Below are 27,500 nucleotides of genomic sequence, written 5' to 3' on the forward strand. Positions count from 1 at the left end.
CTAGTTTTACTCCGCTTTTGTTACATTGTTTCTCCCATATCTATTTTATTCTCTCCTTTTATCTTCCTGCATATATTTTGTTTCAACTTTTCATCTATCCATCTGGTCTATCCATCTGTCCATCTAGTATAACTCTCTGTCTATCTTTCTATCTATCTTTCTATCTATCTATCTATCTTTATCTATCTATCTATCTATCTATCTATCTATTTATCTATCTATCTATCTATCTATCTATATATATATATATATATAGGCGCAGGAGTGGCTGTGTGGTAAGTAGCTTGCTAACCAACCACATGGTTCCGGGTTTCAGTCAGTCCCACTGCGTGGCATCTTTGGCAATGTCTTCTGCTATAGCCCCGGGCCGACCAATGCTTGTGAGTGGATTTGGTAGACGGAAACTGAAAGAAGCCTGTCGTATATATGTATATATATATATATACGTGTATGTGTGTGTGTGTGTTTATTCCCCTAGCATTGCTTGACAACCGATGCTGGTGCGTTTACGTCCCTGTCACTTAGCGGTTCGGCAAAAGAGACCGATAACATAAGTACTGGACTTAAAAAGAATAAGTCCTGGGGTCGATTTGCTCGACTAAAGGCGGTGCTCCAGCATGGCCACAGTCAAATGACTGAAACAAGTAAAAGAGTAAAAAAGAGTATATATATCCATCCATCCATCCATCTATTTCTCCTTTATTATCTCTACTCATCTTACTGTCGAAACTATCAATGCCTAGCTGTAATATTTACCCATCTGTCTTTGCATCCAGCTATCTATACATAAAGCTATTCAGGTGTACATCTATCCGACTATCTATCTACCTGTCTGTCTGTCTATTTGTCTGTCTATCTCTCTGCCTGTCTACTTGTCTGGCCATCTATCCATCTGTCTGTCTATCTATCTATCTATATCTATCATATATCTATCCATCCATCCATGCCTCCACTCTTCTATCCATCCATCCATCCATCCATGCCTCCACCTTTCTATCTATCCATCCATCCATCCATGCCTCCACCCTTCTATCCATCCATCTATCCATGCCTCCACCCTTCTATCCCTCCATCCATCCATGCCTCCACCCTTCTATCCATCCATCCATGCCTCCACCTTTCTATCCATCCATCCATCCACCCTTCTATCCATCCATCCATCCATCCATCCACCCTTCTATCCATCCATGCCTCCACCCTTCTATCCATCCATCCATCCATGCCTCCACCCTTCCATCCATCCATCCATGCCTCCACCCTTCTATCCATCCATCCATCCATCAATCCATCCATCCATCCATGCCTCCACCTTCTATCAATCATCCATGCCTCCACTTTCTAATCCACCATCCATCCACCCTTCTATCTATCCACATCCAAGCCCTCCATCACCCCTTCTCCATCCAGCTCCACCTTTATCCATCCATCCATGCCTCCACCCCTCTATCCACACCACCCTCTATCCATCCATGCCTCCACCCTCTATCCACCATCCTATCCACATCCATCCATCCATGCCTCCACCCTTCTATCCATCCATCCATCCATGCCTCCACCCTTCTATCCATCCATCCATCCATCCATGCCTCCACCCTTCTATCCATCCATCCATCCATGCCTCCACCTTCTATCCATCCATCCATCCACCCTTCTATCCATCCATCCATCCACCCCTCATCCATCCATGCCTCCACCCTTCATCCATCAATCCATGCTCCACCCCTCTATCCATCCATGCCTCCACCCTTCTATCCATCCACCCCTCTATCCATCCATGCCTCCATCCATCCATCCATCCATCCATGCCTCCACCCTTCTATCCATCCATCCATCCATGCCTCACCCTTCTATCCATCCATCCATCCATCCATCCATCCATGCCTCCACCCTTCTATCCATCCATCCATCCATCCATCCATGCCTCCACCCTTCTATCCATCCATGCCTCCACCCTTCCATCCATCCATCCATCCATCCATCCATCCATCCATCCACCCATCTCACCATCCCTTAATCATACGCTCTTAAAACTCTGTATTGCATTCTTCACCTCTCAATTTCTTTATTTCATACCAATGAGAGATGTGTGCATTCTTTTATGCATGTGTGTGTGTGCGTGTACGTGTAGTCGCAAGCATGGTTGTGTGGTTAAAAAGTTTGCTTCCCAACCACATGGGTCCGGGTTCAGTCCCGCTGCATGGCACCTTGGTCAAATGTCTTCTACAACAGTCCTGGACTGATTGAAACCTGTAAGTGAATTTGGGAAACAGAAACTGAAAGAAACTTGCCATGTGTGTGTGTTTGTTTGTTTACATCTGTGCTACCTCAGACAAAAGTTACGACATGAAGTTGTGTTGTTATTTGCACTTTTGTCAATAAACAGCCCATTCACATCATGCTTTTGAAGGCCCTTGAATTGAGAAACCCCTTACTTGAAAACAGGTAAGGGTTAGCATCAGGAAGAGCATCCACCTCTATCACTATATGTCTCTCACTCTTCTCCAACACTTTTACTTTTACGTGGTCCTTTGCTATTCGTAAGACCCGCAGAAGAGAAAGCAGGTCAATCCCCGACACCGAGAGCATCGACGGATGGATGAATGTGCATCCAGGCTCAGCGGTTGCGTAGGAAGTCGGGGACAAGAAACAGGAAGAAAGAGTGAGAGAAAGTTGGAGTGAAAGAGTACAACAGGGGTCTCCACCACCCCCTGCCGGAGCCTTGTGGAGCTTTAGATGTTTTTTGCTCAATAAACACACACAACGCCCGGTCTGGGAATCGAAACCGCGATCCTATGACCGCGAGTCCGCTGCCCTAACCACTAGGCCATTGCGCCTCCACTGTTAATGCTGTTCATACAAACATCATACAATCTGCCTTTCATCCTGAAAGAGGGAGGGAGAGAGAGGAAGAGACCTTTTGTTGCCAGCAGAGGTAATAGCTCTCTGGACTTTCTCCAACCTATTCTTATTCTAGCAACTATGCTTTCAGAACATCCTCCTCCACTGCTAATTTGGTCACCTAGGTAACAGAAACTACTTACTGCCTCTAGGGATCCTCTTGGGCTTGTAAGAAAAATCTATTTCCCATGTGTTCTTCATATTTTTACCCCTGTACATCTTCCACATAGAATGACTACTTTCTCTATTACCCTTTCTTATTTCTTTACTGCCCACAAGGGGCTACACACAGAGAGGACAAACAAGGACAGACAAACGAATGAAGTCGATTACATCAACCCCAGTGCATAACTGGTACTTAATTTATCGACCCCGAAAGGACGAAAGGCAAAGTCGACCTCGGCGGAATTTGAACACAGAATGTAGCAGCAGACAAAATACCTCTTTTTTTTACTACCCACAAGGGACTAAACACAGAGAGGACAAACAAGGACAGACAAATGGATTAAGTCGATTATATTGACCCCAGTGCGTAACTGGTACTCATTTAATCGACTCCGAAAGGATGAAAGGCAAAGTCAACCTCGGCGGAATTTGAACACAGAATGTAGCAGCAGACGAAATACCACTAAGCATTTTGCCCAGCGTGCTAACGATTCTGCCAGCTTGCCGCCTTCTCTATTACCCTTTCTGTTATTCAACTGCACTCTTGTGTGTCCATAGCTTTGCACTGGTTACCTTATGGAATTTCTGCCTACACTCTTCTTACATATCAAGCAGGGCCATTTACCTGATGGGTGAAGAGTCTTTTTTCTTTCTTTTGCATACTACAGCATTCGTTTTTGCTAGGTTAACCACAAGGCTTTTTGATTTCAGGTTTTACTTCCATACCTGGAATTTCTTTTCCAATTCTTCTACAAATTCTGCTGTAAGAACAAGGTCATCAGTTTATAGTATTTCCCAAGGGCATCCAGTCTTAAATTTTCCTCTTATAGCCTGGAATACTATGATGAACAAACAGCAGGGGACTAAGTACTGTGCAGTGGTGAACTCCTACCTGTACAGGAAATTCATTGCTGCACTAGTGGCTTATTCCCCACCTTACTGACAATACATGGGTTTAATGTTTCTAACAAGCCATTTGTCTACTCCTATTCACAAGCCATTCGTTTACATACATATATATATATATATATATATATATATATATTATATATATATATACCATGTACGCCTATGAGGATTTACTTTCCCAATGAAACTCGGTTTTTTCTCAAACCTGTTATAATGTGATACAAGTCTTTGGTGTGGCAATTGTACGCGGCTGAAGAAAGCTTTTGATCTATCTGTTAAATCAATTATGCATTGATATAAGAATAAGTTGTTCAATAAAGCCTGAAACATATGTACCGCAAAATCCTTTGTGTCCTGTTTTTCATTTACTTCATTCGATACATATATATATATATATTATGTGACAATTACTCTTCTCCTCTGAAAGCCATCTGCTTGCGATACCAGAGGGCTCACACTCTCCTACCCTGATGTAATCTCCAGGAATACAGGCATCCAGCAACAGGACCTCCCTAATGCTATGATGGACCGTGAGGTCTGGCGTAGAATAGTAAATTCCATTGTCTTGACCGCTCTCTCTCCCTCTTGGGGGAAAAAGGTAAGTTGGTAGGGATGGGTCACCAGAGCAAAACCTTCAAGAAGCGAGAGAATTGATTGTTTTTACAGAAATCTATTACATCCCATCAGTATTTTCTCAGAGTAGGCAGTTGGTGACCTTTATGCAGTAAAACACAGGCACGCGACTGAGTTGAAGGCAGATATATTTCTGCCTTTATGGCACGTAAAGAAAACAATGTTGTAGGAAGGCGTAGGAGTGGCTGTGTGGTAAGTAGCTTGCTTACCAACCACATGGTTCTGGGTTCAGTCCCACTGCATGGCACCTTGGGCAAGTGTCTTCTACTATAGCCTTGGGCTGACCAAAGCCTTGTGAGTAGATTTAGTAGGCAGAAACTGAAAGAAGCCCATCGTATATATATATATATAATATATATATATATATATATATGTGTGTGTGTGTGTGTGTGTGTGTATGTTTGTGTGTCTGTGTTTGTGCCCCCAACATCGCTTGATAACTGATGCTGGTATGATTATGTCTCCGTAATTTAGCAGTTCAGCAAAAGATACCGATAGAATAAGTACTAGGCTTACAACGTAATTTGAACCCACAACGTAACAGCAGACAAAATACCTATTTCTTTACTACCCACAAGGGGCTAAACACAGAGAGGACAAACGAGGACAGACAAACAGATTAAGTCGATTATATCGACCCCAGTGCGTAACTGGTACTTATTTACTTGACCCCGAAAGGATGAAAGGCAAAGTCGACCTCGGCGGAATTTGAACTCAGAACATAACAGCAGACGAAATACCTATTTCTTTACTACCCACAAGGGGCTAAACACAGAGAAGACAAACAAGGACAGACAAATGGATTGTGTCGATTATATCGACTGCAGTGCGTAACTGAAAGGATGAAAGGCAAAGTTGACCTCAGCGGAATTTGAACTCAGAACATAACAGCAGACGAAATATCGCTAAGCATTTCCTATGCTAACGATTCTGCCTGCTCACCGCCTTGGATGCTTGTTGTTTAGGGTATGTGTTGTTTATGAAGAGTGTTCCAGTTGACCCATTCTATTGACTCATATGCTATTCTGTTGAATTGACAATGTTTTGTGCAAGATAGGGACTGTTCCTTGCAGAGATTTGTTTGGTAGGCAGTGTATAGTGTCATGTGTCCTGGTGCTGATTCTAAATTTCTTTCCATAATTTTGTAAACTGTGCCTAATGCTCCAGTTACTACTAGTGCCATTTTCATGACTAATGCTCCAGTTACTAGCAGTACCATTAGAATTCCTAATACTCCAGTTACTAGCAGTACCATTAGAATTCCTAATGCTCCAGTTACCAGTGTTACCATTAAAATGCCTAATGATCCAGTTACTACCAGTGCCATTTTCATGACTAATGCTCCAGTTATTAGCAGTACCATTTTCATGACTAATGCTCCAGTTACTAGCAGTTCCATTTTTATGCCTAATGCTCCAGTTACTAGTGTTACCATTAAAATGCCTAATGCTCCAGTAACTACTAGTACCATTTTCATGCCTAATGCTCCAGTTACTAGTGTTACCATTAAAATTCCTAATGCTCCAGTAACTACTAGTACCATTTTCATGCCTAATGCTCCAGTTACTAGTGTTACCATTAGAATTCCTAATGCTCCAGTTACTAGCAGTACCATTTTCATGCCTAATGCTCCAGTTACTAGTGGTACCATTAAAATTCCTAATGCTCCAGTTACTAGCAGTACCATTAAAATTCCTAATGCTCCAGTTACTAGCAGTACCATTAAAATTCCTAATGCTCCAGTAACTACTAGTACCATTTTCATGCCTAATGCTCCAGTTATAGCAGTACCATTAAAATTCCTAATGCTCCATTTACTAGCAGTACCATTAAATTCCTAATGCTCCAGTTACTAGCGGTACCATTAAAATTCCTAATGCTCCAGTTACTAGCAGTACCATTAAAATTCCTAATGCTCCAGTAACTACTAGTGCCATTTTCATGCCTAATGCTCCAGTTACTAGTGTTACCATTAAAATTCCTAATGCTCCAGTTACTAGCAGTACCATTAAAATTCCTAATGCTCCAGTAACTACTAGTACCATTTTCATGCCTAATGCTCCAGTTACTAGTGTTACCATTAAAATTCCTAATGCTCCAGTAACTACTAGTACCATTTTCATGACTAATGCTCCAGTTACTAGTGTTACCATTAAAATTCCTAATGCTCCAGTAACTACTAGTACCATTTTCATGCCTAATGCTCCAGTTACTAGTGTTACCATTAGAATTCCTAATGCTCCAGTTACTAGCAGTACCATTTTCATGCCTAATGCTCCAGTTACTAGTGGTACCATTAAAATTCCTAATGCTCCAGTTACTAGCAGTACCATTAGAATTCCTAATGCTCCAGTTACTAGCAGTACCATTAGAATTCCTAATACTCCAGTTACTACTAGTACCATTTTCATGACTAATGCTCCAGTTACTAGCAGTACCATTAAAATTCCTAATGCTCCAGTTACTAGCAGTACCATTAGAATTCCTAATGCTCCAGTTACTAGTAGTACCATTAAAATTCCTAATGCTCCAGTTACTACTAGTGCCATTTTCATGACTAATGCTCCAGTTACTAGCAGTACCATTAGAATTCCTAATGCTCCAGTTACTAGCAGTACCATTAGAATTCCTAATACTCCAGTTTCTAGTAGTACCATTTTCATGACTAATGCTCCAGTTACTAGCAGTACCATTTTCATGACTAATGCTCCAGTTACTAGTGGTACCATTAGAATTCCTAATACTCCAGTTACTAGCAGTATCATTAAAATTCCTAATGCTCCAGTTACTAGTGGTACCATTAAAATGCCTAATGATCCAGTTACTACTAGTGCCATTTTCATGACTAATGCTCCAGTTACTAGCAGTACCATTAAAATTCCTAATGCTCCCATTACTAGTGGTGCCTGTTTCACTCTCATACCCTACATTTGAATATCTCAGTGTCAAGGGCCTTGTATTTTTATAATTTCTCTACTCCTTTTCAGGCAATATTTTCATTAGAAGAGATTGCAATGCCTATCACTGTGCACATATTTGTTATTGTTATTGTTGTTGTTATTATTTTAGGTGGAAAACTAGCAGAATCGTTAACATGCCAGACAAAATGCTTAGTGGCATTTTGTCCTTCTCTGTGTTCCGAGTTCAAATCTCACTGAAGTCAACTTTGCCTTTCATTCCTTCAAGGTCAATAAAATAAGTACCAGCAGAGTACTGGTGTCAATGTATTCAATTTATCCCCTCCCCTGAAATTGCTGGCCTTGTGCCAAAATTGAAAATCATTATTACTATTGTTGTTGTTATTATTATTATTATTTTATGTTTGACTTTTGCTTTGCATTTGTACAAATTGGCTCCAAGTCTCACCCAGAGACCTCAAGAGACAACAAGTTGGAAGCTTGTTGGTGTTATGCCTAGGGTGCCATATATTTGGTTTTGTACATAGTGTTGTTCTAGAGAATGTTTAAGAAACCATAAGAAAATTATGAGTTTGTTTTAAAATTTCAGATTACACAGACAGTATTTTACGTAGGATATGGGCAATTCCCATGAGCACTATATTTTGAATTTCTGCCATTTTGGGGCTTCCTGGTATCTGAGCTAGGTAGCAATCAGCCCCTTTGCTATCATTCCTAGGGTACCTATGACAACAGGTATAGGTTTAATCTTCAGGTTCCACATTTTGCTAATTTCTGTTTCAAGATCTTTATACTTGCTCAGTTTTTGGTAGGTCTTGACAGATACATTTATATCGATTCAGACAGTGATATCAATGAGGAGGCATGATTTTTGTCTGAAGTCTTTCAGTATAATGTCTGGCCTATTTACATCTGTCATTCTGTCAGTTTGAACGGTGAAGTTCCAGAGGAGTGAGATGCGATCATTTTCAAGCATTGGAGGTGGTTTGTGTTCCCACCAATTTCTATCAAGGGGCAAGTCCAGGAGTTTTGCAAGTTACCCAGTGAATATATTATGCAGCTCTATCATGCTTGTTGAGATACTCTGTAGGCGCAAGAAGACTGCACTTGAAGACAACATGATCAATGGTTTCATTATTATTATTATTATATATTGTGTGAGAGAGCAGTGCATGCCATCAAAGTGACACTGGGGTAAAATATACGAAGCCCAGTATACTCATCATGACTACCCGTCTGATAAGGATACACCAGGCACATGCATCACAACCATATGTGTGCGACATGGTGATCTCATATCAAGATAAACAGCACATGACCTTGCAGATGGGGCCCAGTTAGAATTTTCTTCTGGTTGAGTAGCCCATCTCGCTCAAAAGGTCCCTGAATAAGGATTGTGTAAGGATGTTGAACGAACCACCCCTGTTTCCAAAGGTGAATTATCCAAACTCCGAAGAATCCCTCTCAACACATGGCTATGATGCTTCCCCACTACTTCTGCTTGTGATCAGAGATGCACATATTGTCAGCCACTAAGGGACATGCTCAACTGGTTATGGTGAAACAACTGACAAGCAAATCTGTGGAATTGAGCAGAATATTTGCTGTAGCCCATCTTTTATACCAAGACAAAACAATGTACATGATAACACTTCCAATCAGTTAAGATCAGAAGCCATGAGAGCCACTGCCTGGTACTGCATCAGGGCATTTATTATTATTATTATTATGATTATTATTCAGTAGTTTTATTTTTATAGCGTGCTTTCACTTCACTACCGAGCGCAGCTCTGTGTGCCTTGGGAATGTGCTGTGATTTATTGTGAAGCTCTGATGGTTATTGTACGGAAAGTGTTCTGCGTAGGATGTGTGCAGTGCCTAGTAGTGCAATTTTGTAAGTCCTGGTGTTTTTGTTATGTATTTGTCTGAATATTTTTTTATCATGCCTAATTATTATTATTATTATTATTAAATACCTGTGTTTCTTTGACTTCTGAAAAGCCTAACATGGTTGTTTTTGTATTGTTTCATTGACAGCTGTGTCTGGAGCCTAGCGGAAGTTTACATGTTAATGTGGAATTGCTGAATGGATCATTCTCAGACGGTAAGTACCTCTTGTTAGTTACACTTGTCATTTGTCTTGACCATTATCCATTCCCTCTGACACTATTGTTTGGTCGCCATTCTTTGAGGCGGTGCGGGGACAGGGGATCACCATCAAGGAGTTTGGATTTTGTGTGTGTGTATGTGTGTGAGGGTGGGTTGGTGCAGTGTTTCTTCGCATGAAGAAACAATCATGGGTTTCGAATAAGGTTAGCAGATGCATTCATTCATTCATTCATTCTTTGCTTAGTTTATTTGGCCCATCATCATCATCGTCATCATAACCATCATCATCATAACCATCATCATCATAACTATCATCATCATAACCGTCAGCATCATAACCATCATCATCATAACCATCATCATCATCATAACCATCATCATAATCATCATCATTGTGATCTTCATCATTATCATCATCTTCATCACCATCACTGTCGTTGTCATCATCATCATCATTATTGCCATTACCGCCATCATCGTCCTCCTCCTCATTATCGTCCTTATCATCATCATCGTCCTCCTCGTCCTCCTCCCCTCCTCCTCCTCCTCATTCTCATCATCATCACACATACACATATACACACTAAATTAGTTGGCATTAGGAAGGGCGTCCAGCTGTAGAAACCATGCTAAAGCTGGCACTGGAGCGTGATGCAGCTCTGTGCCTCACTGGGTCCTCTTGAATGGTCCAGCCACTCGCAGCATGCAAAATGTATGTTAATGTATGTTAATGATGATGATGAGAATGATATACAAACCACATAGTTCCGGTTCAGTCCCACTGCACGGCACCTTTGGCAAGTGTCTTCTACTATAGCCTTGAGCCGACCAAAGGCTTGTGATTGGATTTAGAAGACGGAAACTGAAAGTAGCCCATCGTGTGTATATATATATATGTGTGTGTGTTTGTCCCCTCACCGTCAGCTGATAACCAATATTGGTGTGTTTACATCTCTGTAACTTAGCAGTTCGGCAAAAGATACCGATAGAATGAGTACTAGGCTTACAAAGAATAAGCCCTGGGGGGTCGATTTGTTCAACTAAAAGCAGTGCTCCAGCATGGCTTTAGTGAAATGACTGACACAAGTAAAAAGATAAAAGATCATGCATACACACACACACACACACACACACACACATGTACACACACATATTGTGCTATTGTTGTTGTTTAACTTCAGGTTTCCTTATTGAGAAGGTGATAACCTATCATCAAAGTTTAACCACCCATGACAATCACATCTATTTTGCAGGTTATATAGCAGCGCTATGTTATCTATTTTTAAATCTGGTTGAGCGTGATTTGCAAGAAATTTGGTTTCTATTTCCAGCTGGTTGAGCAACCACATAGAGGCTCTCTCATTGGCTTGCTAACAGGATGTTGGGTTGTGGAGATGTAGATGATAAATGATGAATATAGGCCAGTGAAAATTAACAGGGAGAAGGGGTAGTTCTGAGTGGGGTGTGGTTGCTTTTGTTAATTTAGTGCAATGCAGAACCGGACCAATTATGACAGAGTTGGGACTGGAAGTGTCCCGGATTTCTGGATTTTCTGGTTTTCTGGAGACAGTTCTAAATATGTACTTAAAATAAACTATGGAAAGAAAAGAGCTAAATTGTGATTTAACAGATTCGAAATTAGTACAATGTCTAAATCAGGGTCTGTTTGATATTTATCAATCCACTTAAAATGCTTGAAATACATCATAGGTGTAGGAGGATGGCTGTGTGGTAAGAAGTTTGTATCTCTACCACATGGTTCCGGGTTCCGTCCTACTGCATGACACTTTGGGCAAGTGTCTTCTGCTATAGCCTCAGGCCGACCAAAGCCTTGTAAGTGGATTTGGCAGAAAGAAACTGAAAGAAGCCCATTATATATATATATATATATATATATATATATATATATATATATATAATCCATTCTTGTTGCTTTTTTCCTATATATATATATATATAATAATTATTATTTGAGGGAATATTATTCCTAACTTACAGGGAAAAATTCAATTTAGAAATACTAAACCAAATTTCACAAAATATAATATATATATATAAAAATAAGAAAAAAACCCCACTTTTTATCAATTCAAAATGAACAATTAAATTACACCATCTAGAAAATTACATATAATAGAAATATTAAAATTAAAATAACAATAATATACCGATGATTAGGTAAATTGCAAAATAATAATAAAAACGTATATATTTGGTAGAATAACCAAATATATATATATATATATATATATATATATATATATATATATAATATATATATATATATATAATTAAGAGAAATAACCGCTATTAAGTAATTCAATAGTGAAAGACTTTATATCATATAGAAAAATTTAAATATACTATAATAAATATTATTCAAAAAGTCACTAAATTAAATAAACATTAAATTGACTACGCGCGTTTCGTGACTATATCTTTAAAGTCTTTCACTATTGGATTACTTAATAGAGGTTATTTCTCTTAATATATTATATATTGTGAAATTTGGTTTGGAATTGCTAAATTGAATTTTTCCCTGTAAGTTTGGAATTATATTCTCTACTATTATTATATATGTGTGTGTGTCTGTGTTTGTCTCCCACTACCGCTTGATAACTGGTGTTGGTGTGTTTACCGCCCCCGTAACGTAGCAGTTCAGCAAAAGAGACCAATAGAATAAATACATGGCTACAAAAAATATGTCCTGGGGTTTATTTGTTCAGCTAAAAGCCTTCAAGGTGGTGCCCCAGCATGGTCGCAGTCAAATCACTGAAACAAGTAAAATATATAAAATACTGAATGTACCACGTATAATGTTTTTAATGAAATGAAACGAAAGAAAGTGAAGAACACGGTTTTATTTAGCAGATTCAGGTACAAATTTATACAATTCTAAAGCAAATTATGTTTAACCCTGTAACATTTAACCCTTTCATTACTGTATTTCTGTTGAGATGCTCTGTGTTTCTTTCAATTATTTTAAATATAACAAAGAATTTAGTAAAATGACTTAGTTATTATTCAGCTAGTGTTAGGAGCATAAATTGTGACTAAGATTTGGTGGAAGATTTTAATTCAAAACTTTTGAAAATAAAACATTTGTACTCAGAGCCAGAGCTGGTTTCAGCCAGGTTGGTATTGAAAGGGTTAAGAATTGCTTCTCTATTATATATTTTAACCCTTTTCGTGCCATATTTCTGTTGAGATGCTCTGTGTTTCTTTCAATTACTTTAAATATAACAAAGAATTTAGTAAAATAACTGAGTTATCATTAAGCTAGTGTTAGCAACATAAATTGTGACTAGGGTTTGGTGGAAGATTTTAATTCAAAACTCATGAAATCAAGACATTTGTACTCAGAGCCAGAGCTGGTTTCAGCATGGTTGGTCACGAAAGGGTTAAATTAATCATTTGTTAACCCCTTTGTTACCATATTTCTGTTGAGATGCTCTCTGTTTCCTTCAATTACTTTAAACATAACAAAGAATTTAGTAAAATAACTTAGTTATCATTCAGCTAGTGTTAGGAACATAAATTGTGACTAAGGTTTGGTGGAAGATTGTAATTCAAAATTTATGAAACAAGACATTTGTACTCAGAGCCAGAGCCGGTTTCAGCTGGGTTGGTATCAAAAGGGTTCAACTGATTAAATGTGGCCAAAATATTCTATGTGTTTTACGTTCAAACTAACCTGATTCAACTTTAACTTTTCCAACGCATTGTCATTCTAAGAATAAAACTGTCACATCATCAAAATCTCAAAGCAATGAAATAATACATGATTAATACTGAACAATGTGAAGAAATAAGCGATACATTTGGGAGAGAAATACAAATGCTAAAAGGTTATCTTTATCAGTTCGCTCAGAAAAGTGAAGACTAAAAAGATTACTGATGAGGTCACAGAATGTGTGATGAAAGACTTTTGACAAAGACACTAACATAATAATAATAATAATAATAATAATAAGAGCACACAGAGAGTGCAAGCCTCCACCAAAGCAACACTGTCCTCTCAATGATTAACCGGAGATGATTTTTAGAATATCTGAAATAAACTCGATCATTCTCAGAAATTAAGTGAAAGAACCGGAAAGATAATCCAGAATCTTTGTCTAGTACCCGATTGATCCCCAGATCTAATCAGTCCATGCCAGTCATGAGGCCAAAGATCCTTAAAAGTTTCATCCGAATCCATCTGGCGATTCTTGAGATATCTTGTCCACGGACAAACAAACAAACACAACTGAAAACAATACCTCCACCTTTGCTAAGGTGGATGTAATAATTATGATAAAGCTGAAGTGAGGACCAAGTATATAGTGTGTATATGTGTGTGTTTAATTGGCAAAATATTCCCAAGTATAACAATATCTGTTTCAACATATGCTTTCACACCAGGAACATTGCAAAACAAATACATAAATGTAATATTTTCAACATATCCTATGCAAATTAAAGGGTAAAGGGTAAAATCTCCTTCAGGAGTATTTCCATATGATGTGACTGACAGTTGTCCCTAGCATTAAATGTAATATCACTATTGTAAACATATCAAACACTATTATGATTGGTCTTTATCTTTGGTACGTGTTAGAAAGCTTCGACAAAAGATGTAACTGCCATCATACCATTCCAGAAATATTAACACACAAAACTCAGAATAAATAGGTTACATCGCATTCTTATGTGTGTGTGTGTGTGTGTGTGTATATATATATATATGTATATATATATATATACATACATACACACAAGAATGGAATGTAACCTATTTAACTGGAGGGGTAAACGTGGCTATGTGGTAAGTAGCTTGCTTACCAACCACATGGTCCTGGGTTCAGTCCCACTGCATGACACCTTGGGCAAGTGTCTTCTACTATAGACTTGGGCCAACCAAAGCCTTGTGAGTGGATTTGGGAGATGGAAACTGAATGAAGCCCATCATATATATGTGTGTATATGTATATATATATATATATATATGTATGTGTGTGTGTTTGTCTCTCCTCCATTGCTTAACAACTGATGTTTGTGTGTTTATATCCCCGTAACTTAGCAGTTTGGCAAAAGACACTGAGAAAATAAGTACTAGGCTTACAAAGACCAAGTCCTGGGGTTGATTTGTTTGACTAAAGGTGGTGCTCCAGCATGGCCGCAGTCAAAATGGCTGAAACAAATAAAAGAATAAAAAGGATGTATATGTGTTTATATATATATATATATATATATATATATATATATATATATATATATATATATATATATATATACACCTGGATGGGAGGCTGGTATGCATGAGTGACTATGAGATTTCACCTAGAAAGTTACCCTCCAAGGCACAACCCTGGGCAAGGTTGTTTTTATGGAAGACCAGCAATCACTCATGCATACCAGCCTCCCATCTACGCCACCGATGTTATCCAAAGGAAAGGCTAAGGCACCAGTGATGTCGCAACTCATTTCTACAGATGAGTGAACTAAAGCAACATGAAATAAAGTGTCTTGCTCAAGAACACAACACAGCCCAGTCCAGGAATCAAACTCACTACCTCATGATTGCGAGCCCGATGCTCTAACCACTCAGCCATGCACTTTCACAAATTAACAAACTTCAAAAACAGGGACTGTTTACTCAATGCAGGGTCCAGTATATTGCCCTATATTGCACAGTATTCCTGGATGTCTGGAAATTAAGGGTTTCTGGAAGCCAGAAGAGATGTCTGGTTTTGTACCAGATGCTACACTTGGTTCTTCAAGACTCTTTGGTTCTGATGACCATTCCACTTTTGTCTTTATCTTCTTTTACCTTTTAGTAGCTTGCTTACCAACCACATGGTCCTGGGTTCAGTCCCACTGCATGACACCTTGGGCAAGTGTCTTTGTGAGTGAATTTGGTAGATGGAAACTGAACAAAACCCATCATATGTGTGTGTGTGTGTGCGTGCGCACGCATGCATGCATGTGTGTGTGTCTTTGTTTTTGTTGCTCCCATTGGCAGCCGTACTGTCACCAGACTGGCCATGCTGGGGCAACACCTTGAGGAATTTTAGTCAAATAAATCAATCTCAGCACTCATCTTTTCTTTTAAACCTGGTGCTTATTCCATTAGTCTCTTTTGCTGAACCACTAAGTTATGGAGATGTAAACACACCAGCACCATTTGTCAAGCAGTAGTGATCATCATCATCATCCTCATCATTTAATGTCCATTTTCCATGCTGGTATGGGTTGGATGGTTTGACTGAAGACTGGCAAGCCACTAGGCTGCACTAGGCTCCAGTCTGATCTGGCAAAGTTTCTACAGTTGGATGCCTTTCCTAATGCCAACACTCTGAGAGTGTAGTGGGTGCTTTTTACGTGCCACCGGCATGGGAGCCAGTCAGGTGGCACTGGCATTGACCATGTGTGGATGGTGCTTTTTATGTGCCACTGGCACAGGAGCCAGTCGGATGTTGGGACTAGCATCGACCACGTTTGGATGATGCTTTTTATGTTCAACCGGCACGGGGAGCCAGTCAGGCAGAACTGGCATTGACCCATGCATGAATGGTGCTTATTATGTGCCACCAATGCAGGTGCCAGTCAGGCAACAGTACGGGTGCCAGTGGGGGCAACAAAAACAAAGACACACACACACACATTCAGATACATGTGTGATTGTCTACTAGATCCACTCACAAAGCTTTGGTTGGCTCAAGGCTATAGTAAAAAGCACTTGCCCAAGGTGTCATGCAGTGGGGTTGGAACCATGTGGTTGGGAAGCAAACTTCTTACCAAACATCCACACCTGCACCACTGTTTACCATTTCAATATCAAACACTTTGTGATTCAGTTTTTAGACCCTCATTTAAAAAAAAATATTCATTTTCAAAATTAAAAGTCTGTCCTTCAAATTCTTCATTATTTTGAAAAATAGTCATTCTTTTTATATAGGCGGGGTCTAGGGCCTCTTTTAGTCATGCCTGTCTTTGGGTTTCTAGCCTTGGAAAGTTCAGCTGCAGGCCATGGCAAAGTTTTGTTTTTATGGTAAACTAGCAGCTGTAAAGGCGGCAAGCTGGCAGAACCGTTAGCACGCCGGGTGAAATGCGTAGCCGTATTTCGTATGCCGTTACGTTCTGGGTTCAAATTCCGCCGAGGTCGACTTTGCCTTTCATCCTTTCAGAGTCGATAAATTAAGTGCCAGTTACGCACTGGGGTCGATGTAATCGACTTAATACCTATGTCTGTTCTTGTTTGTCCCTTCTATGTTTAGCCCCTTGTGGGTAATAGAGAAATAGGTAAACTAGCAGCTGTCCAAATATCCAAATTTTCCCTCTCCACCCTATCAATACTCTCACAATCACCCCCACTCCATTCTCCACCCTATCAGTGCTCTCCCAATCATCCTTCATCCCCTCTCTACCCTTAGTGCTCTCCCAATCACCCCTCTTTCCTTCTCCCCACCATCATTGCTCTCCTGGTCACCCTTCCTCTCCTTGCCAAACCATCAATTTTGCCCCAGTCACCCACCAGAATACAATGAAATGCAACAATTCCTGCAACCCACCCTTTCCAACACTAATAATAGTAATCCAATGTTTTGAATTGCTTCTTTGTTAATCAACCCCAGAAGGATGAAAGGAAAAATCTACTTTGGCCTGGTTTGAACTCAGAATACCAAGTTTTGGAACAAACACTGTTAACCATTCTATGTTGTTCTCTTGAAACTATTTATTAATTTACCATCCCTGTTCTTCCATATGTTCCTAACACTAGCTTAATGATAACTAAGTTATTTTACTAAATTCTTTGTTATATTTAAAGTAATTGAAAGAAACAGAGAGCATCTCAAAATAAATATGGCAACGAAACGGTTAAACACTGTCTTTTTCCAATTAATTTTGCAAATAAAGAATTTAGTAAAATAACTTTGTCATGCTGTCAGGCACTTTGCTGAAGTCCATGAAGGTTATAATGGCAGGTGGCTGTCTTAAATCCTTTTATGGTCTAAATTCATTTTGATTTGGTCTCAGATGGCTAAATGGATGCTACACAAGGATGCTACGAATGGTCCTAAATGTGAAATGGCAGCAACGTATGACAAATAGATGCCTTTATGGAGACCAGCTGAAAGTTAGTGAGAAGATTGAGCAAAGACGGCTGTGACTATCTGGTCACTGCGTGCGCCACCCTGAACCGGAAGCATTCAAATTAGTTTTGTAGAACCCACTTCATAGTAATGTAGGAAGAGGAAAACATTGTCACACATCGACAAGTTGATTGCAGACACTAGCCTGGAACATATCCAGTACCTTGAGGCAGTGATGATGGACCAAGAAGTGTGGCGGGTAGACTTGGTTGCTACAGCCCAGGTTGGAACCAAGCCATAATAATGATAATAATAAAACTTCATCTTTATAAATTTGGTATAGGAGTGGCTGTGTGGTAAGTAGCTTGCTTACCAACCACATGGTTCCAGGTTCAGCCCCACTGCATGACGCCTTGGGCAAGTGCTTTTTACTATAGCCTTGAGCCAACCAAAGCCTTGTGAGTGTATTTGGTAGACGGAAACTGAAAGAAGCCTGTCATATATATGTATATATATATGTGTGTGTCCCTCCAACATCGCTTGACAACCGATGCTGGTGTGTTTACGTCCCCGTAACTTAGCGGTTCGGCAAAAGAGAACCAATAGAATAAGTACTAGGCTTACAAAGAATAAGTCCAGGGGTTGATTTGCTCAACTAAAGGCGGTGCTCCAGCATGGCCGCAGTCAAATGACTGAAACAAGTAAAAGACAGAGTAAAGAGGCTTTGGTTGGCCTGAGGCTATAGTAGAAGCCCACTATGTCACACAATGAAATTTTGATGGAAGGTTTTAATTTAGCTAATTTTAAAGCAGAAAATTCGTCTCAGGTGAGATGGATATTTCTGTTAAAATATAACTACTTTACTCTTTTACTTGTTTCAGTCATTTAACTGCGGCCATGCTAAAGCACTGTCTTTAATCGAGCAACTCGACCCCGGGACTTATTCTTTTGTAAGCCCAGTACTTATTCTATCAGTCTCTTTTGCCGAACCGCTAAGTAGCGGGGACATAAACACACCAGCATCAGTCGTCAAGCAATGCTAGGGGGACAAACACAGACACACTAACATATATACACACACATACATATATATATATATATACATATATACGATGAGCTTCTTTCAGTTTCTATCTACCAAATCCACTCACAAGGCTTTGGTCGGCCCGAGGCTGTAGTAGAAGACACTTGCCCAAGGTGCCACGCAATGGGACGGAACCCGGAACTTTGTTTCAAAGATTCTTGAAAATCCTGAAGACTTTAGTAAATCAAATTTGTCATTATTAACCTGGTGTTTGGAACATAAATTAACTTGAATTACTGCTAGAAGGTTTTAATTAAGGTAATTTTAAAACAGTGTGTTTGTGTCATAAAACCAGTGGATGGTCTCAGACGGATTGATATCAGAAAGGTCATTCATTTCATCAACTCTGGGAAAAAGAAAAGACAAAGTGGACCACAACAGGATTTGAACTCAGAACACTAGGAACTACAACAAATGCCACATTCTAACAATCCTTTGAATTTACCTGTTAAAACGTACTGTTTCAAGATATTTCTATCTCTTCTCTTTTGCCCTTGTTTCAGTCATTAGACTGCAGCCATCCTGGGGCACCACTTCGAAGGGTTGGTGTTGAATTAATCCCCACCTCCAATACTTTTTTAAGCCTAGCGTTTATTCTCTCGGTCTCTTTTGCCAAACCACTAAGTCACAGAGATGTAAACACATCAATGCAATTTCTCAAGTGGTGATGAGGGTCAAACAAACACACACACACACATCTATATGATGGGCTTCTTTCAGTTTCCATCGCCAAATGCATTCACAAGGCTTTGGTTGGCCTGAGGCTATAGTAGAAAAAGCCCACTATGTCACACAATGGGACTGAACCCAGAATCACGTGGTTAGGAAGCAAGCTGTGCATATATATATATATATATATATATATATATATATATATTAGGTGCAGGCATGGCTAAGTGGTAAGAAGCTTGCTTCCCAACCACATGGTTCCAGGTTCAGTTCCACTGTGTAGCACCTTGGGCAAATGTCTTCTACTATAATCTCAAGCTGACCAAAGCTTTGTGAGTGGATTTGGTAGACAGAAAGTGAAAGAAGTCTGTCTTGTATATATATATATGTAAATGTTTGTGTGTCTGTGTTTGGTCTCCCACCACTGCTTGACAACCGATATTGGTGTGTTTACATCCCCGTAACTTAGCAGTTCAGCAAAAGAGGCCGATAGAATAAGTACTAGGCTTACAAAGAATAAGTCCTAAGGTCGATTTGTTCAATTAAAGGCAGTACTCCAGCATGGCTGCAGTCAAATGACTGAAACAAATAAAAGAATATATATATATATATATATATATATATATATCAGTGTATCAGCCAGGCCATTGGATGTAATTATACACCACTGGCCACAATGCACTTCCTCACAAAATTTTAGCTTTCGGATGATGCCTCCCTACTGGTGGGGTAGACAAGCCTATGAATTATAAGTGAACAATGTGAGGTCATGACCTTCCTCCTAAATGGGATGTCAGTCTGTCTGGGAGGTCACTCATTTCGTGCTGAGTGAACTGGAAGCAACATATATTGAAGAGTTTTGCTCAAAAAAATGCAACACATGCACTGCCTGGTCCAGGAACCGAAACTACAATCTCGTGATTGTCAGTGTGACACCCTAAACCACTAAGCCATGAGCCTCCATGGTTTTGACAGGTTTTCTAAAAATCAGGAAGAAAAAAAAAATAAGGATAAAAATAAAAATCTGGAATCTGCGGAAAACCGGTGAAGGCCCGCATCGGCAACACTAACAGAGATAACTGACTTTTCAGGTTTATCAAAAATAACGATTTCTTACATTGGCATCAGCCCATAAATCTGCAGAGAGAGAGAGAGAGAAGGAGAGAGCAGAGGAAAGAAGAAGAGGTGGTGGTGGTGGTGGCAGGGTGGAGTATGGTCAGTTAGATCAGCTGTTGAACTAGTAACTGTTTTAATTGATTCTGTATTGATGAAAGGAAAAGTTGAGGTTGACCCAGGTCTAGTTTCGAACGGCGAATATAAAGTCATGGAACATAATATCATTAGAAGATGTTTAGTCTTCTGCTTTACCAAATACCTCCTCCTCCCCCTCCTCTTCCTCCCCTCCTTCCCCTCCCTTCTTCCCCTCCCCCTTAATTGTTTCTTATGTGGGCACTAGGCCAGTGGTTTTGAAGGGTGTGGGGCCACCAGTTGACTGCATTGACAGGCGTGGCTGTGTGCTTAGAAGTTTGCTTCTCAACCTTATGGTTCCAGGTTCAGCCCCACTGCATGGCTGTGACACACCTTGGGCAAGTGTTTCTACTGTAGCGCCAGGTTGACCAAAAACCTTGTGAGTCAATTGGCAGCCTCTCAGCCCCTACCCCACCCCCATGTATTCTACATTTGTAAACCATGTAGAGTACATCGTGACATATGCACATACATCATGGAGTACACCATATCTTACATGTACATGCAGCACAGAGTATCTCACGACGTACAGACATACATGCTATAGAGTACCCCATGACATATACACACACCATAGAGTACCTGACATCATACACACACAACAAAGAGTACTCCACAATATGCATACACAATATAGAGTACCTCTCAGCATACACAATAAAAAGTTCCTGACAGCATACATACACACATCAAAGAATACTCCACGACATATATATACAATATAGAGTACCTCTCCACATACAAAATAAAGAGTACCTGACAACACACAAAGTACTCCATGCATACATACACAATATAGAGGACTTCTCAAGGTACACACCATAGAGTACCTCAACATGGAGTACTTGACAACAGGCTTACATAGCATAGATTATTGCATGACATACACACATAGTACAGAGTACCTTTCAACATGTACACAGCATAGAGTATGTCACAATATACACACCATAAAGTACCCCACAATATATACACCATATAGTACCTAAAGACATACACATGCACATACCATAAAGTACCTCACGACACAGGCACATACACACTAGAGTACTCCCCACACCATAAAGTACCCCACAATATATGCACCATATAGTACCTCAAGACATACACATGCACACACCATGAAGTACCTCACAACACAGCACATACACACTAGAGTACTCCCCACACCATAAAGTACCCCACATATATACACCATATAGTACCTCAAGACATACACATGCACACACCATAAAGTACCTCACGACACAGGCACATACACACTAGAGTACTCCCCACACCATAAAGTACCCCACAATATATACACCATATAGTACCTCAAGACATACACATGCACACACCATAAAGTACCTCACGACACAGGCACATAGACACTAGAGTACTCCCCATACTATAAAGTCCCCCACAATATATACACCATATTGTACCTCAAGACAGACACATGCACACACCATAAAGTACCTCACAACACAGGAAAATACACACTAGAGTACTCACCATAAAGTACCCTGTAATATATACACCATATAGTACCTCAAGACATACACATGCACACACCATGAAGTACCTCACAACACAGGCACATACACAATAGAGTACTCCCCACACCATAAAGTACCCCACAATATATGCACCATATAGTACCTAAAGACATACACATGCACACCCATAAAGTACCTCACACACAGGCACATACACACTAGAGTACTCACCACACATAAAGTACCTCACACACAGGCACATACACACTAGAGTACTCCCCACACCATAAAGTACCCCACAATATATACACCATATAGTACCTCAAGACATACACATGCACACACCATGAAGTACCTCACAACACAGGCACATACACACTAGAGTACTCCCCACACCATAAAGTACCCCACAATATATACACCATATAGTACCTCAAGACATACACATGCACACACCATAAAGTACCTCACGACACAGGCACATACACACTAGAGTACTCCCCACACCATAAAGTACCCCACAATATATACACCATATAGTACCTCAAGACATACACATGCACACACCATAAAGTACCTCACGACACAGGCACATAGACACTAGAGTACTCCCCATACTATAAAGTACCCCACAATATATACACCATATTGTACCTCAAGACAGACACATGCACACACCATAAAGTACCTCACAACACAGGAACATACACACTAGAGTACTCACCACACCATAAAGTACCCTGTAATATATACACCATATAGTACCTCAAGACATACACATGCACACACCATGAAGTACCTCACAACACAGGCACATACACAATAGAGTACTCCCCACACCATAAAGTACCCCACAATATATGCACCATATAGTACCTCAAGACATACACATGCACACACCATAAAGTACCTCACGACACAGGCACATACACACTAGAGTACTCCCCACACCATAAAGTACCCCACAATATATACACCATATTGTACCTCAAGACAGACACATGCACACACCATAAAGTACCTCACGACACAGGCACATACACACTAGAGTACTCCCCACACCATAAAGTACCCCACAATATATACACCATATTGTACCTCAAGACAGACACATGCACACACCATAAAGTACCTCACGACACAGGCACATACACACTAGAGTACTCCCCATACTATAAAGTACCCCACAATATATACACCATATAGTACCTCAAGTCATACACATGCACACACCATAAAGTACCTCACAACACAGGCACATACACACTAGAGTACTCACCACACCATAAAGTACCCCACAATATATACACCATATAGTACCTCAAGACATACACATGCACACACCATGAAGTACCTCATGACACAGGCACATACACACTAGAGTACTCCCCACACCATAAAGTACCCCACAATATATGCACCATATAGTACCTAAAGACATACACATGCACACACCATAAAGTACCTCACGACACAGGCACATAGACACTAGAGTACTCCCCATACTATAAAGTACCCCACAATATATACACCATATAGTACCTCAAGTCATACACATGCACACACCATAAAGTACCTCACAACACAGGCACATACACACTAGAGTACTCACCACACCATAAAGTACCCCACAATATATACACCATATAGTACCTCAAGACATACACATGCACACACCATGAAGTACCTCATGACACAGGCACATACACACTAGAGTACTCCCCACACCATAAAGTACCCCACAATATATGCACCATATAGTACCTAAAGACATACACATGCACACACCATAAAGTACCTCACAACACATGTACATACACACTAGAGTACTCCCCACACCAAAAAGTACCCCACAATATATTCACCATATAGTACCTCAAGAAATACACATGCACACACCATAAAGTACCTCATGGCATAAGCACATACACACTAGAGTACTCCCCACACCATAAAGTATTCCATAATATATGCACCATATAGTACCTCAAGACATACACATGTACACACCATAAAGTACCTCACAGCATACACACACACCGTAGAGTGCCACATGATACACACATCATAAAGTACCCTACAACATACATAGACACCATACTGAAAAATAATGCTGCCAAAATCTGGATGCATAGAGTACAATTTAATATGAGAGAAAACAGAATGCTGGGACAGAACACTGCGCAACCCCAAGGCGACAGATGCGCTCTTGGTTGTGCAGAGAAAAACAGCTGCAATAAAAAAATACAACAACTGATAAATAATTATTTAGATTGAAAAACAAAGAGAGAGAGAGGGAAGTGGAATTATTAAACTTTGACATATTCCTTGGCAAATGTCTTACTTCATCAATAAACAGTATATAAATACACACACACAGACAGTATATATATATTTATATATGTGGTATATATATATTATAGTTGGCAAACTGACAGGTGGTACAACAACTAACACAAATGTCGGTTTTTTTTTTTTTTATCTTATATTTTTAATGGCTTCTATGATTTACATCAGATCCATGAGCCATTTCACTATCGTCAATGTATTTCGTCATCATCATTGCCGTCATCAACATCACCAACATCATCATCACCATCGTTGTCGTCATCGTCATCACCATCATCATCATTATCATCATCATTGCCGTCGTCGACATCACCAACATCATTATCATCAGTATCATCATCATTATCATCGTCGACGTCATCACCATTATCACCCTCATCATCATCATCGTTATCATCATCATTGCCGTCATCAACATCACCAAATCATTATCATCAGTATCATCGCCATCATTGTCGTCATCATCATCATCATCACCCTCGTCATTATCATCATCATTGCCGGCTTCGACATCACCAACAGCATTATCATCAGTATCATCATCTCGTCGTTGTCGTCGCTGCCACGGTTGTCGACATCGTTATCATTATCATCGACATCGTCACCATTATCGTTTATCATCACCATCTTTGTCGGCGTCATCATCACCATCATCATCACTATCAACATTGCTAGCATCATCAACATTCACTATCACCACCAACATCACCTTCAGTGTCATCATAAAGATGATGATGATGATGGGAGTGGGGAGAGGGGGAGACCAAGATGATCGTTTGATATTTAGAAATCAATATTTATGTTAGAAATCATTAATATTTATGACTGTCAGAATCTTTAGAGTTTCACATAATATACCTTGTGGTATTTGTTGTTGCTCTTCATGTTCTAAGTTCAAGTCCTGCTGAGGTTGACTTAGCCTTTTAACCTTCTGGATGTTGATAAAACGAAGTGCCATTCCCCCAAGAATGTTTGACCTTTATTATGTCTGTAAAAAATTAAAGGGTTCTACTCCTTAGCATTTAGACTACCCTGTCAAATTTAATACCTATTTATTCACATTGCTGTAAATTAATTATGCTTTCATCGTTAATTATCTTGCAGCTTTGAGATTTCAATGAGGCCATTTTCTATTTCTAGAATGACATTGTAGGGTAGGTGTGAGAGGCCAAATCTAGACAGTTTGAACATAAAACAAGGAGAATATTTGGGCCAGACATGGCTGGTTTAATCCCTTAACATTTAGATTATTCTCTGTCAAATGTAATTCTTATTTATTCACAATGTTTTGCATTAATCATGCATTATCTTGTAGCCTTGGGATTTCTATGATATGATTAGGGCTTTCCCTTGTAGCTTTGAGACTTCAGTGATATGATATTTAGAATCACATTGTAAGGTAGGTATGAGAGGCAAGATCTGGCCAGTTTGGACATAAAACAGGTAGAATATTTGGACCAGATATGGCTGGTTTAATCCTGTAACTCTCTGCAGCCATGCTGGAGCACCGCCTTTAGCCGAGCAAATCGACCCCTGGACTTATTCTTTGTAAGCCTAGTACTTATTCTATCGGTCTCTTTTGCTGAACCGCTAAGTTACGGGGATGTAAACACACCAGCATCGGTTGTCAAGCGATGCTGGGGGGACAAACACAGACACACAAACATATACACATACATACATACATACATATATATATATATATATATATATATACACACATATATACGACAGGCTTCTTTCAGTTTCCGTCTACCAAATCCACTCACAAGGCCTTGGTCGGCCCGAGGCTACAGTAGAAGACACTTGCCCAAGTCACCACACAGTAGGACTGAACCCAGAACCATGTGGTTGGTAAACAAGCTACTTACCACACAGCCACTCTTGCACCATTTAGATAACTGTGTCAAATATAATGCTTCTTTACTTACAATGTTTTGAATTAAACAAGCATTATCTTGTAGCTTTGAGATTTCAATAGCATCACTGGGTATTTGTAGCATGACATTGTAGGATAGATGTGACAGGCCAGATATGGCTAGTTTAACCTTTTTGATAGCAACCTGCCTGATATTGCCCTTGGGTCTTTGATAGAAAACTCCCTGTTTTAACCCTTTCATTACTGTATTTATGTTGAGATGCTCTGTGTATCTTTCAATTACTTTAAATATAACAAAGAATTTAGTAAAATAACTTAGTTATCATTAAGCTAATGTTAGGAACATTCATTTTGACTAAGGTTTGGTGGAATATTTTAATTCAAAATTTATGAAAACAAGACATTTGTACTACAGAGCCAGTTTCAGCTGGGTTGATAATGAAAGGGTGAAGAATTGTTTCTCTATTATATATTTTAACCCTTTTGTTACCATATTTATGTTGAGATGCTCTGTGTTTCTTTCAATTACTTTTAAATAAAACAAAGAATTTAGTAAAATAACTTAGTTATCATTCAGCTAGTGTTAGGAACATAAATTGTGACTAAGGTTTGGTGGAAGATTTTAATTTAAAACTTATGAAAACAAGACATTTGTACTACAGACCCAGAGCCGGTTTCAGCCGGGTTGGTAACAAAAGGGTTAAAATGATCCTAATTAAAAGCTTCCATCAAAATTTCATGTTATGTTCTAAGCACTGCACAACCCATAAGACAACAGATGTTGTCTTGGTTGTGCATGGAAACAAAAAAAAATGCCAAAAAAATGCAAAAAAAAATATATCAACTGATTAAAACATTTTCAAAGACGTGGGCTGGCATGACATCACCCGAACTGGAGACACACCCAAGGACTTTCACAGTTTGGGGGGACTTAATTTTCATGATGTCCATGTCATGTCTTTCAGCCATTACAGTGTTTATAGAGCAATGAACAGCTGTCATGGTCCTGGCATTTTGATAGCCAGCATGAATCATCATGATACTTGTAACTCTTTTCTAATATTCAGATGGCTTACACTCCTC

General features: G+C 39.5%; 1 protein-coding gene across 4 annotated transcripts in view; it reads left to right on the forward strand.

The window, feature by feature from the left end:
- LOC115224309 (calcium-independent protein kinase C) overlaps positions 1–27,500 on the forward strand; it is a 236,711-nt gene that overhangs the window by 61,993 nt on the left and 147,218 nt on the right. For all 4 annotated transcript variants that reach the window (XM_036513225.1, XM_036513226.1, XM_029795154.2 and 1 more), the window contains exon 2: positions 9,561–9,627. In XM_036513225.1, coding sequence (XP_036369118.1) covers positions 9,561–9,627 — 67 coding nt within the window. The remainder of the gene's footprint in view (positions 1–9,560; positions 9,628–27,500) is intronic.

This window comes from Octopus sinensis, linkage group LG25 (assembly GCF_006345805.1).
Source record: "Octopus sinensis linkage group LG25, ASM634580v1, whole genome shotgun sequence".
Lineage (NCBI taxonomy): Eukaryota > Metazoa > Mollusca > Cephalopoda > Octopoda > Octopodidae > Octopus > Octopus sinensis.